General features: G+C 46.4%; 1 protein-coding gene across 2 annotated transcripts in view; it reads right to left on the reverse strand.

Moving 5' to 3' along the window:
- LOC135397770 (uncharacterized) overlaps positions 1 to 20,377 on the reverse strand; it is a 130,733-nt gene that overhangs the window by 50,236 nt on the left and 60,120 nt on the right. The window contains exons 1-2 of one of the 2 annotated variants that reach the window (XM_064629349.1): positions 434 to 580; positions 73 to 282 (exon numbers count right to left, since the gene is read on the reverse strand). In XM_064629349.1, the coding sequence (XP_064485419.1) occupies positions 73 to 282; positions 434 to 467 (244 nt within the window). In that variant the 5' untranslated portion in view covers positions 468 to 580. Of the gene's footprint in view, positions 1 to 72; positions 283 to 433; positions 581 to 20,377 lie in introns of those variants that run through there. The other variant, XM_064629350.1, reaches the window with a different exon arrangement.

Here is a 20,377-nt window from a genome sequence, read left to right on the forward strand (position 1 = left end):
GGGGCCCCAGAAGTAGTGGTTATACAATAAGTAGGAAGGAATAGCTGCAATTTCTATTGAGGAAACACATACTGATTAGACGTGCTGCAAAGCCTGCAGTTGTAAACCAAGTGGCCATGGAAGCGTGTTGAGGACCATCAAGCTCGTCGTCCGACGGCATCAAGCGCGTTGTCTGGTTTTCTGCACTGTATAACAGGCTGGTGGATAGGCCACCGGAAGTAGGCGTCAGGAGCAGCAGCATCCACACAGTAACGAAGCAGCCACAGGAACAGCTCATGGCTTCTGTCGAATAGACATAACCGTCACTTCAAAGAGGTATATTGGTGTAGGGATATATTGGTATATACTGAGTGACAACAATGACAACAAATTACATTATAATATAGTGCATAATAATATAGTGCATTCTCCAGGAATGGTAACAGCATATTACCAAAATTGTAGATGGTAACCAAAGTGATATGCATGCCATTTCTTCACTACCTTCTCCACTAAGGAACGAAAATGATCGACTGGTATTGAATTCGGGCAATGGCGATCTGCACGCGCGGTGGCTCATTGCTTCGATTTAATACCAGTTTACCAAATTAACATTGACGCTTGGGGTAGTTGGTACATCAATAACAATAAAAAAGGTAAACAATAAAAAGGAAAGAATAAAAAACGGCGCAAGAACAGCGCACGGGCGAAACAACAACACGACGCAGAACTTCCAGCTGTTTAATAAAAAGGGGAGAAACACATACAAACTGCAAACCCGCCCACTGTGGGGCACCCAAGCAGAGCCAGGTTAGCATCCTACTAATTTTAGATACCCTATCTGTTCCCAACGGTAAGGTACGGGACCACATTCGTCATTTCCGCCCCGATAAAGGTAGGGTCTGTGTGTAGCCGGACAGCCGAACTTAACAAAAAGGCGGGGTGCCAAGTCCATCATCGGACAAAAGTTTGTTGAGATACCGCTGAGATGCAATATGGTTTATATAGATCAAGATGAAAGATGTTTGAAGACCCAGCTGAGCGAGCATGCGGCTTTGCTCAAAAACACACCGAGTAGGCATCTGTCAGTCCAAGTTGACAGGTGCATGTGCACCCCAATCTTCGAATAAACACTTGTTCTTGGTAGTTACAAAAAGCGCACTCAGAGGAAAGTTTTGGAAGCTTATCATATAGCCAACATGCATGGAACTTGATAAGCAGAGCCGCTTATGTAGAGTTCGGCCGTTCTTTGACATTTTGCCGCCCGGAGATGGGCTCTCGCCGTGACGTCAAACTTGTCATCGCTCCACCCACTTGGCCAGAATGAAAGGCGACCCGCGGCGGAACGGGGAGATTCCATGGCTGTAAGCCCGCTCCAATGTCTCGCATTGAAAGACACAGGCATCGAGAAAGGGTACGGGAAGATTTTAAAGCAGCAGCTCCGCTTCAAAATGTCGGATTCAAATGCACCGGCATGGAGAAAGGGCACGGGGAGATTTCAAGGCTGTACCCCTGCTCCAAAATGTCCGAAGCAAAGGTACAGGCATGGAGAAAGGGCACATGGAGACTTTAAGGCGGTAGCTCCGCTCCAAGACGCCGGAATGAAAGGCACGGGCATGGAGGAAGGGCATTGGGAGATTTTAAGCCAGTAGCTCCGCTCCAAAATGGCGGAATCAAAGGCATCGGGAAATTTCAAGGCGGTAGCTCTGCTCCAAAATGCTGGAATGAAAGGCATGGGCATGGAGCAAGGGCACGGGGAGATTTCACTGCAGTAGCTCCACTCCAAAATGTCGGAATGAAAGGCACGGGCATGGAGGAAGAGCACGGGGAGATTTCAAGGCAGTAGCTCCACTCCAAAATGGCGGAATCAAAGGCACGGTCATGGAGAAAGGGCATGGGGAGATTTCAAGGCAGCAACTGCGCCCCAAAATAACGGAATGAAGGGGACGGGAAATCAGGAATGGCACGGGGAGATTTCAAGGCGGTAGCTCCGTTCCAAAATTTCGGAATGAAAGGCACGGGCATGTTGAAAGGGCATGGAGAGTTGAGGAGCACACTCCCGCTGAAGAGTTCGACACGGATAATGCATCTGTGCTACAGTATGAAGAAAAGATCACAGAGTATATTGCCAAGTTGACTCGGACCTACGAACAGCTTCAAGTAGCGACAACATCGGACTCTCCACTACCGACAACGATCGGGTCCCTAACGGCACCGACTGGCTCTGGCGTCAATATACAGCGCCTCCAGCTCATGAAGTTTCGTGGCGATCTTGCGGAATGGCAGCCCTTCTTGGAGCAATACAAGGCAAACGTACACGAAAACAGGAAGCTGAGTAAACGTGACAAATTTCACTACCTTCGTTCATTGCTTCTGGGACCTGCTTCCGCAGCCCTGTCGGGGCTCCAAGCTACTGAGGCGGCCTATGACGACGCGATTGCCCTGCTCACTCAACGTTTCGGAGATAAAGGAAGGCTCGAGAGGCAATACATAGAGAAACTGAGGACGCTCCCACATGTCGGACCTTCAATGTACACGGCGCTCTGCGGAGGCTCTACGACTACGTATAAACGAATACTTGTGGACCGCGCTCCTTGGGAGTCCCAACTGTAACTTATTCGTCAATGATGACTGAGATATTGCTGGCTGCAGGGCCACCCGACCCTCGACTACACTATCACCGTGGACATGCCGAAGGCGAGACATCTACTCCTGCAACAAACGACAAGTCCGCTGCCTCCGAAGACGAAAACGCGGCCTCTACAGCCTGTTCGGAAGAGCTGAACAAGCTTCTCGGATTCTTGAAGAAAGAGGTTGAAAGCAGAGTGAAAAGTGGATTATGTGTCCAGCCGGACGACAAGCTGCGCAAACAGCGGGCGACCACTACCAAGGGTCATGCTGATAAGCCATCGGCCCCTGCCTTGCACAGCCGGACAACAGCGGGTCTACTGAGCTGCTTCTGTAATGAAAAATCTCACACAACGGAGACATGCAATGCCGACGTACCTTTGGAAGATAAAAAGAAGGCTCTCGCTGAAGGAACCGACGCTGCTTTCGGTGTACGAAAAGCTAGCACAGTTCTAAAGAGGCCTGTTCAGAGGAAAATGTTCAAAATGCGGTGGTCGGCACGTGGACACGATGTGCGACCCTAACTGGAAGCCCAAACCGATCGAAGGCGGGCAGGCCACGAACGCTTCGCACACGTTAGAAGCTCCTGGGCTAATGACAGCTGTCTCCCGTCTGAGCGCTGTCCTCCTATAAACATTTCGCGCATGGGCAGTGTCGGACTCCAGGTGCCTGTACGTTCGAGGTATCGTGGACAGTGGAAGTTCCAGGACGTTCATCCGCGAGGACCTCGCCCAAGAACTTGGTTTGAAGGAGGTGCCGCGAGACGTGATCGGCATCCATACGTTCGCCTCGGGATCAGACTGCACTCCTATGAAGCGGAGCGTGGTTGAGGTGACTGTCAGGAGTCAGTACGGTCATGAAGAAATTACTCTTGCGGCCATCGTTGTGCCTCTGATTTGTAAAGACATCGAATAATCGCGTTATGAGGTGTGCCTTCCATGGAAGCACATAGACGTCCCCTTGCGTGACAATCGTGATATTGCGGAGAAAAGACTGAGGCGGTTGGTAAATCAGCTGGCACATGATGACGCGCTGATTACGGAGTACGACAAAAATATTCGAGCCTATCTGCTGAGCGGCCATGCCGAACCAGTGCCTGCATCAGAGTAGAAGTCATTCAAACGCGTGTACTACATGCCCTATCGTGAGGTCATCCGGCCTGAGTCAACGTCAACGAAAATGCGGGTCGTTTTTGACGCGTCATCGCATTCTGGCTCTTGTACATCTCTCAACGACCACCTAGAAAAGGGGCCAAAGGTGCAACCAGATTTGTTGGACGTATTGATCCGCTTCAGAATGCACTCACTTGGAAGCACTGCGGACATAGAAAAGGCTTTTCTGCAGATCAGCGTTGACAAACGTGACAGGGATGCCTTGCGTTTCTTATAGTTTGACCATGTGCCGCAGCGGAAGAACTTAACCTTCAGCACGATCATCGTGGAACGGCGGATGCAGCGTGTACATTTAGGCACATCGGCTAGTCCATTCCTGCTCGCGGAACGCTACAGCATCATTTCAACTGCGTCACCGGTGGTCTGCAGAAGACGGTTGAGGTCCCGGCCTCATCATTCTATGTTGACGACCTTCTGACCGGAGCAGCGGACGTCGAGTCAGCAATTAAGCTCTACAGGGAAGCAAACGACATCACTGAGAAAGCGAAAATGCGCCTATGCAAGTGGGCTTCTAACTGTGCAACTCTTCAAGACATTTTTCCAGAGTTCCAGAGGAGAGGGTTGTCCCGAACAGTGACTGCAAAACAACAAAGGTGCTTGGGGCGATGTGGGAAAAAAGCGAGGATACACTTTCGTGTAGTTTAGACTCAGTCCTCAGCTACGTCGATCGCCTCACAGGCACCAAACGCAACGTACTGCAAGCTGCAGCCAGGATTTACGACCCTCTCGGCTTCCTTAACCCGTTCACCGTGCGAGCTAAAATGCTGTTCCAGGCTATTTGGGTTGAGGAGAATGAGTGGGATTCACCTATGTCAGAAGACAAGCAAAAACTCTGGAACGAATGAGATCAATGAAATTCCGGAACTGACAAAGGTCAGCGTGGACCGCTATCCTGCCAAGCGGCCACAGAAATCCGCAACTCCACATCTTTTGTGACGCGAGTCCCAAGTGCTACGGGGCTGTAGCTTATCTTCGAGTAGAGAACGAAGACGGAACTGTAACATCAGCAATTGTTTTCTCTAAATCTCGAGTAGCCCCCCTTAAAAAGTTGACCCTGCCTCTCCTGGAACTAATGGCAGCGTTGATCGGCTCGAGAATGTTCACGCGGATCTGCACAGGATTGGATTTTGACTGCTTCCTATTGCCGGACTCAATGATTGCCCTTTGGTGGATAAGATGACCCCCGAGTGAACGGAAGCAGTTCGCGAGCAACCGCATTGAGGAAATTCAGCAAAAGACCTATCACCAAAGATGAAAGCATTGTCCAGGGACGGACAACCCTGCCGATTATCTTACTAGAGGCATGCCAGCGAGGGCACTGGTGGATAGCAGCACCTGATGGCAGGGACCCGCCTGGCTTCATCTCGACTCGTCAAGTTGGCCAAACAGCGACGTCGAATGGGACGACATGACGAACGACGAGAGGAGTTCCAAATCTAGCATCCTGCATGTCTCGGTGTCATCGAATTCATTCGTCAGTCATTGATGCAGAGAAATACAGCAGCCAGCAGCACAGAGTTATTGCTTGGGTCCTACGCTTTGCGCGTAACGTGCGGTGCCGTAACGGTCGATCGGTCGGCACTCTAAAGGTCGAGGAGCTCAACGACGCGGATAACCTTTGGGTAAAGGAGGCACAGGCGGAACACTTCGCGGAGGAGATTAATCTGCTACAAATGGGTCATCCAGTGGCACCTGATTCGAAGTTGGCCAATCTACGACCGTACCTGGACGACAACGGCATCATATGCTTGCGGACAAGACTACAGTTCGGTGCAGATGGAGAGGACGTGAAATGTCCAATCCAACTGCCCCGTGCGCATCACTACACGAAGCTTCTTGTGGAACTTGCTCAGCGCAGAACACTGTACAGAGGCTTGCAGGACACATTGAACGAAGTAAGAGAGCGCTGGTGGATTCCACAAGGCCCACAACTAACAAAAGCGCTCATATTCAGATGCAGCACCTACTCGCGTAATCGGGGCAAGGCAGCTTCAGCTCCCACTGCTCCACTGCCATCGGACAGAATTACTCCCAACCAGCCCTTCAAAGTAGTGGGAGTGGACTTTGCTGGGCCTGTGATGGTGCGGTCGGAGAGCGGCTCGCCAAAGTCGTACACGCAGTCGTTGCGCTTTTTACGTGCGCAACAACGCGGGCCGTGCACTTCGAGCTCATTTCGGATCTCACAGCACGCTCATTTCTCATGGCGTTTCGCCGTTTCGTTTCCCGTTGAGGATTACCCAATACTGTGTACTCGTACAATGCGTTGACCTTCAAGAAAGCGTGCCGGGATATTCATAAGTTGCAGACGGCCGTGCGAAAGAGCGATATCCAGGATTATTTCGCCTCCCACCAAATAAAGTGGAAATTCATCGTTGAGAAGGCAGCGTGGTGGGGCGGCTTGTGGGAAAGGCTAGTACGTACGACGAAGCAGCGTCTCCGAAAGGTACTTGGACAACAGTCTTTAACGTTCAAAGAGATAATGACTGTGCTGCAGAACGCCGAAGCGTCGAGAAATTCTCGCCCGCTTACGTACTTACACGCATCACCTGACGAGCCTGCTGCGTTGACGCCCGCTCACCTGCTGATTGGTCAGCCGTCATCATCTGCGACCGACCTTTCCCGTCGATGGTGTCACCGCCAGAGAATGGGTGATCATTTCTGGAGAAGGTGGCACAGAGAATATCTGCTACATCTAAGGTCTGCCCACGTCTCTAAGCCTGTGGGGTACCATTCGCTGAAGGAGGGAGATCTTGCCTTACTGCATAAAGACAAGGATCCACGCAATCTCTGAAAAACCGTGCGGATTGTGACACTACACAAGGGAAGGGATGACAAAGTTCGAGCGTGCACCATAAAACTGCCAACGGGCAACGTGACAAGAAGACCGGTACAGCTACTATACCCCCTTGAAGTACTGCTGGTATAAGGACTCATTCGGCAGGGTAGGATGTGTAAATATGTTTGAAAAGGACTATCATTGGACGACGACGTTGAAGCGATATCATGAACCGCGTGACATCGAATGAAATTAACTTCTTCACTTTCTTATTCTTTTGTTGGCTTGTGTGACACGTAAGAGTAAAGCTCCAAGTAGAGTGAGTCTCTCTGACCTATCTTTTCGGGACTAACTTGCGGCATTCTTGTTGATGCAACGCCGTTCCCGCTCAACGTAATTAACACGGGCATGCAGGAAGGACGCGGGGAGATTTCAAGGTGGTAGGTCCGCTCCAAAAAGCCGGACTGAGATATGGGCATGAAGAAAGGGCACAGGGAGATTTCAAGGTGGTAGCTCCGCTCCAAAATACAGGGATGAAAGGCACGGGCATTGAGAAAGGGCATGGGGAGATTTTAAAGCAGTAGCTTCGCTCCTAAATGGCGGAATCAAAGGCACCGGCATGGAGGAAGGGCACGGGAAGATTTGAAGGCGGTAGTTCCACTCCTAAATGGCGGAATCAAAGGCACCGGCATGGAGGAAGGGCACGGGAAGATTTGAAGGCGGTAGTTCCACTCCTAAATGGCGGAATCAAAGGCACCGGCATGGAGGAAGGGCGCGGGAAGATTTGAAGGTGGTAGTTCCACTCCTAAATGGCGGAATCAAAGGCACCGGTATGGAGGAAGGGCACGGGAAGATTTGAAGGTGGTAGTTCCACTCCTAAATGGCGGAATCAAAGGCACCGGCATGGAGGAAGGGCACGGGAAGATTTGAAGGCGGTAGTTCCACTCCTAAATGGCGGAATCAAAGGCACCGGCATGGAGGAAGGGCACGGGAAGATTTGAAGGTGGTAGTTCCACTCCTAAATGGCGGAATCAAAGGCACCGGCATGGAGGAAGGGCACGGGAAGATTTGAAGGTGGTAGTTCCACTCCTAAATGGCGGAATCAAAGGCACCGGCATGGAGAAAGGGCACGGGAAGATTTGAAGGCGGTAGTTCCACTCCTAAATGGCGGAATCAAAGGCACCGGCATGGAGGAAGGGCACGGGGAGATTTCAAGGAGGTAGCTCCGTTCCAAAATGCCGGAATCAAAGGCACGGATATGGAGGAAGCACACAGGGAGATTCCAAGGCTGTACCCTCGCTCCGAAATGTCGCAATCAAAGACACGGGCCTGGAGAGAGGGCACCGGGAGATTTCAAGGCGGCAGCTCCGTTCCAAAATGCCGGAATGAAAGGCACGGGCATCGGGACATTTTAAGGCAGTAGCTCAGCTCCGAAATTGTGGAATCAAAGGCATGGGCTTGAAGGAAGGGCACAGGGAGATTTCAAGGTGGTAGCTCCGCTCCAAAATGTTGGAATGAAAGGCACGGGCATGGAGAAAGGGCACGGGGAGAGTTCTAGGCGGTATAGTTCTGCTCCGAAATGTCGCAATGAAAGGCACGGGCATGGAGAGAGGGCACCGGGAGATTTCAAGGCGGTAGCTCCGCACCAAAATGTTGGAATGAAAGGCACGGGCATGGAGAAAGGGCACGGGGAGAGTTCTAGGCGGTATAGTTCTGCTCCGAAATGTCGCAATGAAAGGCACGGGCATGGAGAGAGGGCACAGGGAGATTTTAAGGCGGTAGCTCCGCACCAAAATGCCGGAATGAAAGGCACGGGCATAGAGAAAGGGCACGGGGAGAGTTCTAGGCGGTATAGTTCTGCTCCGAAATGTCGCAATGAAAGGCACGGGCATGGAGAGAGGGCACCGGGAGATTTCAAGGCGGCAGCTCCGTTCCAAAATGTTGGAATGAAAGGCACGGGCATAGAGAAAGGGCACGGGGAGAGTTCTAGGCGGTATAGTTCTGCTCCGAAATGTCGCAATGAAAGGCACGGGCATGGAGAGAGGGCACAGGGAGATTTTAAGGCGGTAGCTCCGCACCAAAATGTTGGAATGAAAGGCACGGGCATGGAGAAAGGGCACGGGGAGAGTTCTAGGCGGTATAGTTCTGCTCCGAAATGTCGCAATGAAAGGCACGGGCATGGAGAGAGGGCACAGGGAGATTTTAAGGCGGTAGCTCGGCACCAAAATGTTGGAATGAAAGGCACGGGCATGGAGAAAGGGCACGGGGAGAGTTCTAGGCGGTATAGTTCTGCTCCGAAATGTCGCAATGAAAGGCACGGGCATGGAGAGAGGGCACCGGGAGATTTCAAGGCGGCAGCTCCGTTCCAAAATGCCGGAATGAAATGCACGGGCATCGGGACATTTTAAGGCAGTAGCTCCGCTCCGAAATGGTGGAATCAAAGGCATAGGCCTGAAGGAAGGGCACAGGGAGATTTCAAGGTGGTAGCTCCGCTCCAAAATGCCGGAATGAAAGGCACGGGCATGGAGAAAGGGCACGGGGAGAGTTCTAGGCGGTATAGTTCTGCTCCGAAATGCCGGAATGAGAGGCACGGAGGAAGCGCACGGGGATATTTCATGGCTGTACCCCCGCTCAAAAATGTCGGAATGAAAGGCACGGGTATAGAGGAAGCACACCGGGAGATTCCAAGGCTGTACCCCCGCTTCGAAATGTCGCCTTGAAAGGCACGGGCATGGAGAGAGGACACCGGGAGATTTCAAGGCGGCAGCTCCGCTCCAAAATGCCGGAATGAACGGCACGGGCATCGGGACATTTTAAGGCAGTAGCTCCGCTCCGAAATGGTGGAATCAAAGGCATGGGCTTGAAGGAAGGGCACAGGGAGATTTCAAAGCAGTAGCTCTGCTCAAAAATGTCGGAATGAAAGGCACGGGCATGCAGAAATGTCACGAGGAGATTTCAATGCAGTAGCTCCACTCCTAGATGGCAGAATCAAAGGTACCGGCATGGAGGAAGGACACGGGGAGATTTCAAGGCGGTAGCTCCGTTCCAAAATGCCGGAATCAAAGGCATGGGCTTGAAGGAAGGGCACAGGGAGATTTCAAGGCAGTAGCTCTGCTCAAAAATGTCGGAATGAAAGGCACGGGCATGAAGAAATGGCACGGGGAGATTTCAATGCAGTAGCTCCACTCCTAAATGTACTACTGATTAACCCTAGTAACTATTAACCTGTAGTACTACTGATTAACCCTACAGCCAGGAAATGACGTCAAACAGGAAATGACGTCATCAAGGACGTATGACGTCATTCCAGGCCGCAGCCGCTCCGCCCTCATATCAGTGAGGTCAGTGGATAAGATAGTTAATCAGTGACGTCACATAGTTAATCTTAGTGATATGATATCAATGATAAGATTAAGTAACAATAATGACGTCATGGTGAAACACACTAGGAATCGAACTTGGGTCCTTTAGGTTGTCAGACGAACATCTTAAGCCACTGGGCCACAGGCTCTACATGTTTACTTGCGTCGCTAATCAGAATAGAATCGTGTGGGGTGGAGAGGTCGTTTGATTTCTTTTACGCCAGGTGGCGTCATGGGGGAGTTGAGTTCGTTCATCTAGAGATGGCAGCACTTCCAGCAAATTTACCGCCGTTCAACAGATGGCGCTACCTGCGCCCCCAAATTTTAAATTTCGCGCCCATTTGACTTCGCTCTTGGTTTAAAAGAACTCCTCACGATCATGTTGTTTTCATTTTAGAAAAAGAAAAACAATGGCGAGCCAGTTCTATGTCAACCTACTGTCAAACGCCTCGAGTGATGTATTTCCTAGTAACGCAATGAGCAAGTTCAGAGTTAAACTAGCTCAGCCAGTGCAATTAGATGGAAAGTGGGAGGTTGCTCTGGCGGAGGTGAATATCCCATTTGCAATTAATAATGTCACAGATATCGTTAATGGTATATCGGAGACTAGCCTCTTCGGTGGCGTAACCACGACAGAGCAAGTTAAGTTTCTTGCGGGAGAAAACATTATTGTACCTTTTCGTCAACTTCTAACGAAACACTTCAAAAACCAAGCCAAAATAATACGAGTCAGTGGTCATTATGAAATACAACTTCCACTAAATATTGGTCTGGAATTAAGTTCAACTCTCTCTGCTAAGCTTGGCCTTCCTGAAAAGATTATCGGTTCTTCGGAATTGGATGAAGGCCAGCCAGTAAAAGTATTGAAATATCAGGTGGACACTGAAGAGAAAGTCACCCTAATCACGTATCGTTCACGTACAACCAAATACGAAGTTCCAGAAGGGTATTATGAGTCAGGGAAGGACCTCGCCGATGCGATAAATCATGCATATCGAGCAAACTTACACCTACCAGAAGATGCTCGTCTCATATTTTACAATCCCTATAATGGAGTTTGTCAACTGGAACGTCGCAATGAGGGTTACGTTACATTTCACCCATATTTAGCTCTGATGCTTGGATTTAGAAAACGAACAACCTTCTCCAGTTTCACAGTTGCTCAGCGTGATGTCTGCGTCTTCCCAGCGCAAAATTACATTTTCGTTTACAGCGATATCATCGAAAGTGAAGCTGTAGGTGATATAACCGCACCCCTTCTTTGACTTCTCCCATTTAGACTGCAGAGTCGGAATGAGGTTATGTCCTACTCTTTCACAAATCTTTACTATAAATATGTGACTGTCAAGGAGCTGACTAGCATTCAAATCGAACTGGCAAACGAGATAGGTGATTTCATTCCCTTCATTGCTGGTTCTGGTCGTGTGGGAGTAACATTACATTTTCGAAAATGCATATAACTCAGACACCCTGTTGTATATCGCATTTCGGCAGCGGTAAACGAGATCAACCATTGCCACATTACTCAGCTCCTCTTTATCAAGTTGGATCTGGCTTTTTTTCTGAGTTGGTGCAGCGGTTTATACCTATACTGACAAAACAAGTAGCGCCCTATGTAGGTCGGAAACTTCTTGACACAGGACGTCACATAGCGGAGGAAGTGAAACAGGGAACAACGTTTGGAGAGGCACTAAGGAAAGGGGTTGGTCGCACCATCCATTCAACTCGTGACGAGTTGCTGCATAGACTCAGAGGGAAGGGTAGGAAACGTAATAAAAGCAAGGGCAACAGAATTGATCGATCAGTAAAACCAACGAAGAAACGAAGAAAGGTTGACTTTTTCACCTGAGGAAAAAAAAGATGTCTACCATCGCCTTAGTACATAAAAATTCTTGCTTCTGCACTACGAATCAGTTGGACCTGTTTTCTGTTCCACCGACAAACTTTTCTCTAGAGAAGTCAGAATATGTGGAGTTTTTCCCCATTTCTGCACCTACCTCGAGCGGTGTGATTGAATGTAATGTTCCAGGTCTCGGTGGCGGCTTCTTTGATCTCCAGTCGAGTTCCTTACACATTCAATGTGGAGTTGTGCGTAAAAATGGAGACGCAGCATTGACTACAACTGGCAGTACAGTGACAAATGACAACGTTATTCCTGTACAAGCATTTGCATCTTCTCTCTTTCATCATGTCCACATTTATCTTAATTCGACTCTGGTATCTAATTTCGAACATTATGCCTATCGTTCTTACTTGGACATTGTTACAAATGCAAACAATGTTACTCAAACTCACACCTTGTCTGCAATGCTTTACGAACCAGATCCAGTGGGAGAATCTGAAAAATTTGCTATCCCCAACGAAGCAAAAGGACTTTTCGCACGCTATAAACGCACCAAAGGATCAACTCTCTGTGATCTTTATTCTCCTATCTTTAGCGACATCTGTCAGCAAGAAAAATTTGTCCTTAATAAAACCGATATTCGAGTGGTGCTAAGACAATGCACTGACAAATTTAGACTCCTCTCTGGTCCCAGCGAGACTGAAAAGCATACAATAGAGTTTTCTCGAATTGTGCTCTACCTCCGACGTGTGCAGGTTTCTTCAAGCGTACTCGTTGGCATTGAAAGAAGACTTCAAACGACACCCGCCACATATCTTCTTCGAGGTTTAGACATTAAGTATAGGACAATCGCTCCAAACCAATCTCAGGTGATATTTGATGATCTCTATAGTGAACGAGTTCCTTCTAAGTTGACCGTATTGATGGTCAAGAGTGAAGCATATCAGGGTCATAGAGAACGGAACCCTTTTAAGCTTGAAAATTTTAAACTCAAAAGAGCAGTGCTCGACGTTGGCGGTCAACACTACACCGACGACTTTGACTTTCAACGAGACATCTATGCAAAGGGATACATGAATTTGCTTCACAACTTAAGAGCAAGGATATACCTCTAGCTCCGGCTGTATATGCAAAAGAGACATTTATGCTTTATTATCTCCTCACACCGGATGTGGAACTGCAGTCACTAAGTCCAGTGCTTCAAGCTAATGTTCGTCTCACATTGACATTTGCTGCTAACCTTACAGAAGCTGTCACGGTGCTCTTTGTTTCCGAGACACCTCGTGTTCTGGAAATAAACAAAGACAGACGCGTTAAATTCGTATAAACGAATCAAAATGGAAGAATGGGAATTTTATGCAGCTTTTGCTCGGAACCATTGCACAAGGACATGCTTTCGTGGAACTTTCGCCCGCGATGAAATTGCATTGCAAAAAGCTGGACCGGGTCTTTATGTGGTGAATACAGCTCCAAGATCTTCCCCGGGAGAACACTGGACTCTATTCCATATCTCTAACGATAGGAGCATTTCTTATTTCGATAGCTACGGAATGCGACCACTATACAAGGAGTTCTACAAATTCATACACCCAGCATCTTCATTTCACTACAACAGGAAACGACTTCAAGGATACGGCTCAGCCACATGTGGACTTTATTGTCTCTATGTAGGTAGTCTTCTCTGCTGTGGGTTTCTACTTGAAGAGTGTACTCGGAGGTTCTCACACACCAACTTTAAACTCAATGATAGGTTGATAGCAATACTTGTGCGTAAACAGATACCACGAAAAACACATAACATTTCATGTTGTAGTGTACTCTAAAAGTGAATAAATTTGTTTTTGAAAAGAAAAGAGCCTTTATTTAGTCATTTAGCAAGAAAAGTAGGATACATTACATCAGACAGCTCACAAAAATGGCGAAAAGTATTATACAGTCACAATTTCATCATCACTTTGAAAACAAGAGAACTGAAACAAGCTGTTTTGCAAAGTACATACTCCACTTTTTTGCAAACACTTTGAAAAAGTTTCATTATTTAAGGAAGTGACAACTCTCTCATTCACATAAAAAAACTTAGGAAAAAAGGTGCACTGAATAAGTCAAATGAAGATATGTACAATCAACACTCCTTTAGTGTTAAACACTTGTTAGAAAAAAAACACAAGAATAAAGAAAGGGTAACATCTATATTGATGGTAATTGACTTTTCCATCATTTACCATCCTGATGCTTCCATCTTTGTTTACACTTGTCCGATGCATACATATGATTAGGTGTGAAAACCAAAAGGGAACGTTTCAATTCCATCTGCACAAATGTAACGCTTTGTATCCAAAGGGTTGAGAGCAATCTTTGTCACTGAGACACTTTTGTTTACATTGTCTTTGTGCACGATCAGGTTCTGTTTAATAGAGTGTATTCTGCCATACTCAAGAGCGTCGGTGTACAGGGAATAAAGAAGCTTCTGTGCTTCAGAATGTTTCACACCTTTCGCACGGTTGTACTGCTTTTTGCTACTCAGTTCGAGAGCGTACAGTTTTGGTTTTAGACAACAGAAACCGAGAATGTGATCACGAGGCATCTCGTTTTTAAACATTCCCAGTGCCATCTTATTTTTCGCGGAATATAACGGATGATCGGGGTCATAGCTAGAGTTATCCAGATGCTTGTCAGCTAGTTCGAGAAGCGCTTTCTCTTCACTCAACTTTATGATGAAGGAATCTGTGTCCATATACAACAGTCTAGTATCTGGAGCTACACGAAGAAGGTGGTTGTGGTAAAAATCAAACATCTTCAGCTTGGGCAGTTCCAGTATCGCGAATCCTAGGTACAGTGGCTGTCTCATGCGGAGCACAGATTGAGAGAATTGGAAGAGGATAACATGAGAGCTCAGCGGTCGGAACTCCTTTAGGTTTGGTTTGCGTAGGAGTCTGAGCACTTGTTCGTCGGTTACTGTGAGACGACAGTTTACAAACTTTCTAACCTGCATACACGAACGTCCGTACACGCTATTAATTGCAATCTTAGCTTGGGAGCTTTCGAAGGCATTCGTAGCTCGTTTTCGAAGATCGTGATTGAAGTCCACATAGGATCGGAGAAAGGGCTTTTGATTGAACTTTAGAACCCTGTGAACTTTGGTGAGACGCAAGCCCAAATGCATATACAACTGCAGATTGCGATAGTGTAGAAAATATCTCTCTTTGTCGAATAATGTCAACAGTATTTTGCATCGCTAGCTTTCTCAGGAAGGTGAAACTTCTTCATCAATTCCTTTTGATACTCTGACAGCAGATCATAGGGAACTGACATTTTCTCGGGGGCAACTGGCAGATCTCTGTGACGTTGGTGGATTTCTTTGTCATATGCTGGATTTACCTCGAGGAAGTAACCCATAGGTGCGTCATCTGGGAGGTGTGTTATATCCAAGTTACGTGATTTCATCCTCTGTGAGCCACTCGAAACCTCCGTAAGGTAGTGGTTCTCTCATTACTGAACCGTAAAGCCCATTAACGTCTATGTAGTGGATCAAGCTACTTGGGCTTTTGGGGTCAAACTGCTCTGTTCCTGGTACATTTGCAGTCGCTTTCCTCAGCGAACACTGTGTAATACCTCCTCGTATGCCATTTTCAATCAGCAGGTACGCGTCAGGGTCGTGAATCAACTCTAGCTCTACCTTACTCATTTTTAGGGCGCAAGACATGCTTAATCCGGGCAGAGACACAAAGTGAAAAGGTTCAATCTTGTGAAAGTCAAGTGTCCACTTACGAAAGCCCTGAAACACGTCTGCTAAAAGCAGTGCGTCTGTGAGTAAATATAGGTCTGAATACTCTCCCAGATTACGGAGTTGAAATTTTTCAAAGACCCTCTGTGCATGACAATAATCTTCTTCACTTACTTCTGTCCCATTCAAAGTGTTGAAGAATTGATCCCGAGGAGGTAGAGAAAGCTCATTGTAGGCTTCGAAAGTGGTGACAAAATTGTAACAAAACACCTCTTTGCGAACAACTAGTTGAAAGTGTTCTTCGTTTGGAAAAAATTGACGAAGACAACGAAAGTTGTCTTCACCTTTCTCACGTAGATTTTTCACTAATGTTTCGAGACTTGCATTCAGGAAGTTTAAACTATCTAGGAATCGATAAGAGCCAACGTCTATAGCCTTGAATTTTTGGGAGCTACTGGCAATCACCTTTATGTCTACTTTCTTAAGCAAATGCAAGTGAGACAAAAGAAAACTCAAGTCATAGTTGGCATTGTGTGCAATGATTGGAATCTTAGGAGGCACTCTCAGTTTTAAGTTACAGGTGTTACACAAAGTTTGTCGAAATTTTCCACTTACATGGTCATGGTCACGAACTTTTTGCTTCTTTGCAAAAGATTGCTGGCAAACGTTGAAGTGACTTGCTGTGGCATGCTGCTGCTCGTTTTCTGCGGTCATTTCTAGAGGGGCAATTGTACGTATCGATTCCAAAATGTCGTCATGGAGTCTGTGCAGTAGCTCCATAAAGACAGTGACACAATTAGGTCCACGATACAGATGCTTTTGGAGGACATATGAGTCGGATGCGCGTATCACTAACAGACAAAATGAAGAGGGGATGTGATCTTCATACACATTTCCTGAATCCAGACACGGTGACAGCACACTTTCAAAGTCATACACACAGTAGAAGGGAACTTCTGACATGAGTTGTTCCCCTGCAAATGCTAATGTCTCTCCCTTCTTTGGGTAAATGGTCTTGGCTACTTTCTGTTGCTTACACATACTTAAATGACACTTCAGACTTCCCTCTGAGCAGAAGCCCATTGTACATCTTTTACAGTGAAATTGTCCACGTGGAACAAACAATCCATTAAAATTTGCGATGAGCACAAAATGAGAGTCAACTAGTAACAAGTCCACATGTTTCTGACGCTCCTCATCAACAACTTTGATGGGGTAAATGTAGTTTTCTTCCTTTTCGTACGCGTACACATTAATGCTAATTTCATTACGTTTCTCAAATATCTCTACATCTTTTGGGAAAGCTACGGGAAATGTATCAGGAGATACATACTGTGTTATGTATGGTCTGTAGGAAGATGCCCTCCGCCTGTGATGCGAGGCAGGATGTAGTCCAGCAATCACGGAGAAGGCAAAACACATGTTCTCTTCATCTTCATGTAGTCCGTAATCCACATTCAACAGGGAACGATACTTTCGTTTCAATTCACTCGGTAACTCAAATTGGGAATATCCAATTAGTTGAGGAGCCAAACGTCCAATGTTTAGAATACAAGCAAGAATGCGAAAGAGAAAAAAACCGGAGCCTTGAATTTCTAAGTTTTCTAATGTTTGTGCTATCTCACTACTCGACTGCGCAATCGAAGGCAGTACATCTCCCTCTGACCAAACAGTTCTCACTTTAGAAGGTACAAAATGAATCTCAAGTCGTAACTCCTCATCGGGCGTATGTCGCCCAAGTTCTACTTTAAGAAATGTGAAGTAGCGCAGTGGGAATCCAAAGTGACGCAATACATTAGCAAGATAGTGTTCATACTCATGAAAAAACGTTGTCACTTCATGCCCCGCCTCGTCTCTGTCATGTAGATGCAACTCGAAGCGTTTCGTGTAGTTCTGTAGTGTGCAGAGAGTCTCACAAAATGGTATGCAGGGTGTCTGGAGTTCGTGAACGTTTGCCAGAGGAATTTGGAGTCCCTCTATTGTTGCATAGTACTGACGTTCATGTTGAGGACATAAGTGACAGGTCACCATGATGTGGAGAGAAGTGTCTCAGGATAGGAGCTGCCGATATGTCGATGTATCATCACTTTTTCTTCCCATGAGTGAATAGAATGTCGGGCGAGGCAACTCTCTTGCCATCTTTGAATCTCTCCTTTTTCTCAATTTTAAGATTTGGCAGTTGTCTCATCTCCTCTAGATCATCCTCTGTCAAACGCTTAAAGCGACTAGGAAGGTAGAACTTTACACGTTTGTCGTTCTCCATCAACACTTCTACATAGACCGCTTCGCCGTACACCGTGTCAATCTTTCGCAAATCCAAGACCTCTAGATTTTCATTCTTCGGTAGGGCACTCATTTTCTGAATATCTCCATCTCCAGGTTTCTTGAGTTTATCGAGCTTATCCAAAATAGATGTCATACCTTCTCTTGTGGTGACTTCTCACTCTGGCTCACTTATTCTTTTCTACACACAGAGTGAAGCTGAAAATAAGAATAAATATAAGCACACTTTCCCACATATCGGAGCGAAAGGAAAAAAGTGTAACGTACCCTTCCTCCTGTGAGGATCTGTGCGAAGAATCGTCATGGAGGGCAGTCTTATATAGCGCTTTGCGAACAGTGCATGCATAGACATGTTTGACTTTGTTGGTTACCTTCTCTGACGTAATCAATCATGTGCTCATCACATGTCTAGACAAGTTTGAACAGGAAAAAGTAAGAAAAAAAACCGTCTAGAACAGACTTGTTCCGAAAAAAAAAGATACAGTCACAGACTCATATTGCGTGTTTGCACAAACTGAAAGTGCTAGAACTTGAGAATTCTACACCGACTTGCTGCACAAGATATACAGATATGAGTTTCTCAGCTCCCATATCCAACATTGACAACTAAAGGAGTGTATAAAGGTTAAGTGTTGTTTGCCATTTATCGTTTTCATAAAAAAACACACATGCTTGAAGAAAAAAAGAGTAAAAGTCTTATGTAATGTGCTATTTATACCAGTCTTCATTTACTTGGAAGAGATGACTGAGGTTAGACCTTATAGGTTTATCACTCCTGTCTCAATGACTATATCTGGACAAAGTCAAAGTGGAAAGATGACACTCGTTACACGTTTGATCAAGCATATAGAGCCACTGTCTTCGATAAACCTTTCGATCGTATACTATACATATACTTGTACAAGCAACCTATTTTTGACGATTTTCCCGAGGTAACTTTCAGTCAAGATATTCCCACTAACCTGGAGGATGTTAGAAATTCTTTAATCATATTTGACGATTGCTTGGCTGACAAGAAAAGGCTTAAAGAAATCTGTAACTTCTATGTAGCTGGATGCCACCATCTCAACTGTTCGGCCATCTTCATTACTCAATATTTATTTGTTAATGATCCTCTGTATAGATGTATTCAGTTCAATAGCAGTGCTCTAATTCTATGTCGTTCTGCTCGAACTGTGGATCAATTACAAATACTTTCACGACAATTGTTTGGACGGAACAAAAGCGACTTATTGACAAGCACATATAAGGATGCTTGTAAGAAACCGTATTCATACATCGTAATTGACTTGTCTCAAAATTGTTCAGACCACTATCGAGTGTGGTCGAACATATTTCCCGACGATCATCGCCAAATAGTATATAAAACATGAAACGTGTAATGAAGAATATTCATTTTCTTCACTTGCTCGCAGAAACTACGTCACCCGAGCAACGTTATTATCTTTTGGAGCATGCTACAAAGGATCAGTTGAATACGGTCAGAGAAATTTGTATGAACCTTTGTGAAGGAAACGTCACAGTAACTCCGAGAGTAAGAAAGCAATTAAAACCTTACGCAGCATCAATTCGCATTTTGGCAAAACGAGACGCAACGGGGGTCAAGAAAGCTAAAAAGGTCTTGCAACAATCAGGTGGTTTTCTGCAGTTTCTATTACCACCTTTGTTGGGTCTCATCTCCTCATTGGGTGGAAGAGCGATTGCAAAAGCAATCGGAGTATAATCGATGCAGAAATACGAACTTGTACCTTACCGAGAAGATCACATCCCAAATATATTGAAGAAAGATGAACCGGATGACATCAAGGCAAAAGAGATAATTCAGTATCTTCACTCTTTGCTACATTCAAGTAGAGCTGCAAAACAACATACAAGCGAAACACTTCCTGGATCGCGAGAAGAAGGAACACAGACCGAGGAGGGGGAGAAAAGTGACACAATTGTTGGTTTTATGAGTAATGGTTATAAGGTCAGAGCAAACCAACTTCTGCAACTTCTACAACCAACAATCTCCTGGAATGCGCAAACCTTCGAAGTAATCGTTGACGGTCAAACGTTGGAGAATAGTAATATAATCGATCTCGTTTATTATCTTGTCTCAAGAGCGAGAAATGTTCCAACTCCTCCTTACTTCGATCGCATCTTGCCGCTATTGGTCAAACTGAATCTACCAACACTTATTGTGCATCCAAATCGTTTAAAAAACACAGAGTAACGGGAGCATCGAGCAGTCGAGCATCGCCTGTTACAAGTGAAGCAAGCACACCTGAAGGTGCCTCGCCAGCAATCACACGTGCTGCGAAGCGTGCCCGCCGAAACCTAACATGGAGCCCATATTGAAGCCTGTGCAGGAGGAACAGAAAGACTATTTTCAAGATGAAACCATATTGTCGCACTTCCCTCCAAGGCATCATAAAAAGGTATTAGCAATACTCAAACTGATAACAACTGTTCTAGCTTACGACGAGTATGGAAGAGTTATATGTCACGGGAAGGTAGTGCCACACTCGTCCATTGTCGAATTGCTGAAGTATGAACTTCACAACAGACAACCTTCCTGGATGAGAGGAGACGTGTCAGCTACAATAAATGCCTATCTATCCCTTGACG

Source organism: Ornithodoros turicata, chromosome 6, assembly GCF_037126465.1.
Source record: "Ornithodoros turicata isolate Travis chromosome 6, ASM3712646v1, whole genome shotgun sequence".
Classification (NCBI taxonomy): domain Eukaryota; kingdom Metazoa; phylum Arthropoda; class Arachnida; order Ixodida; family Argasidae; genus Ornithodoros; species Ornithodoros turicata.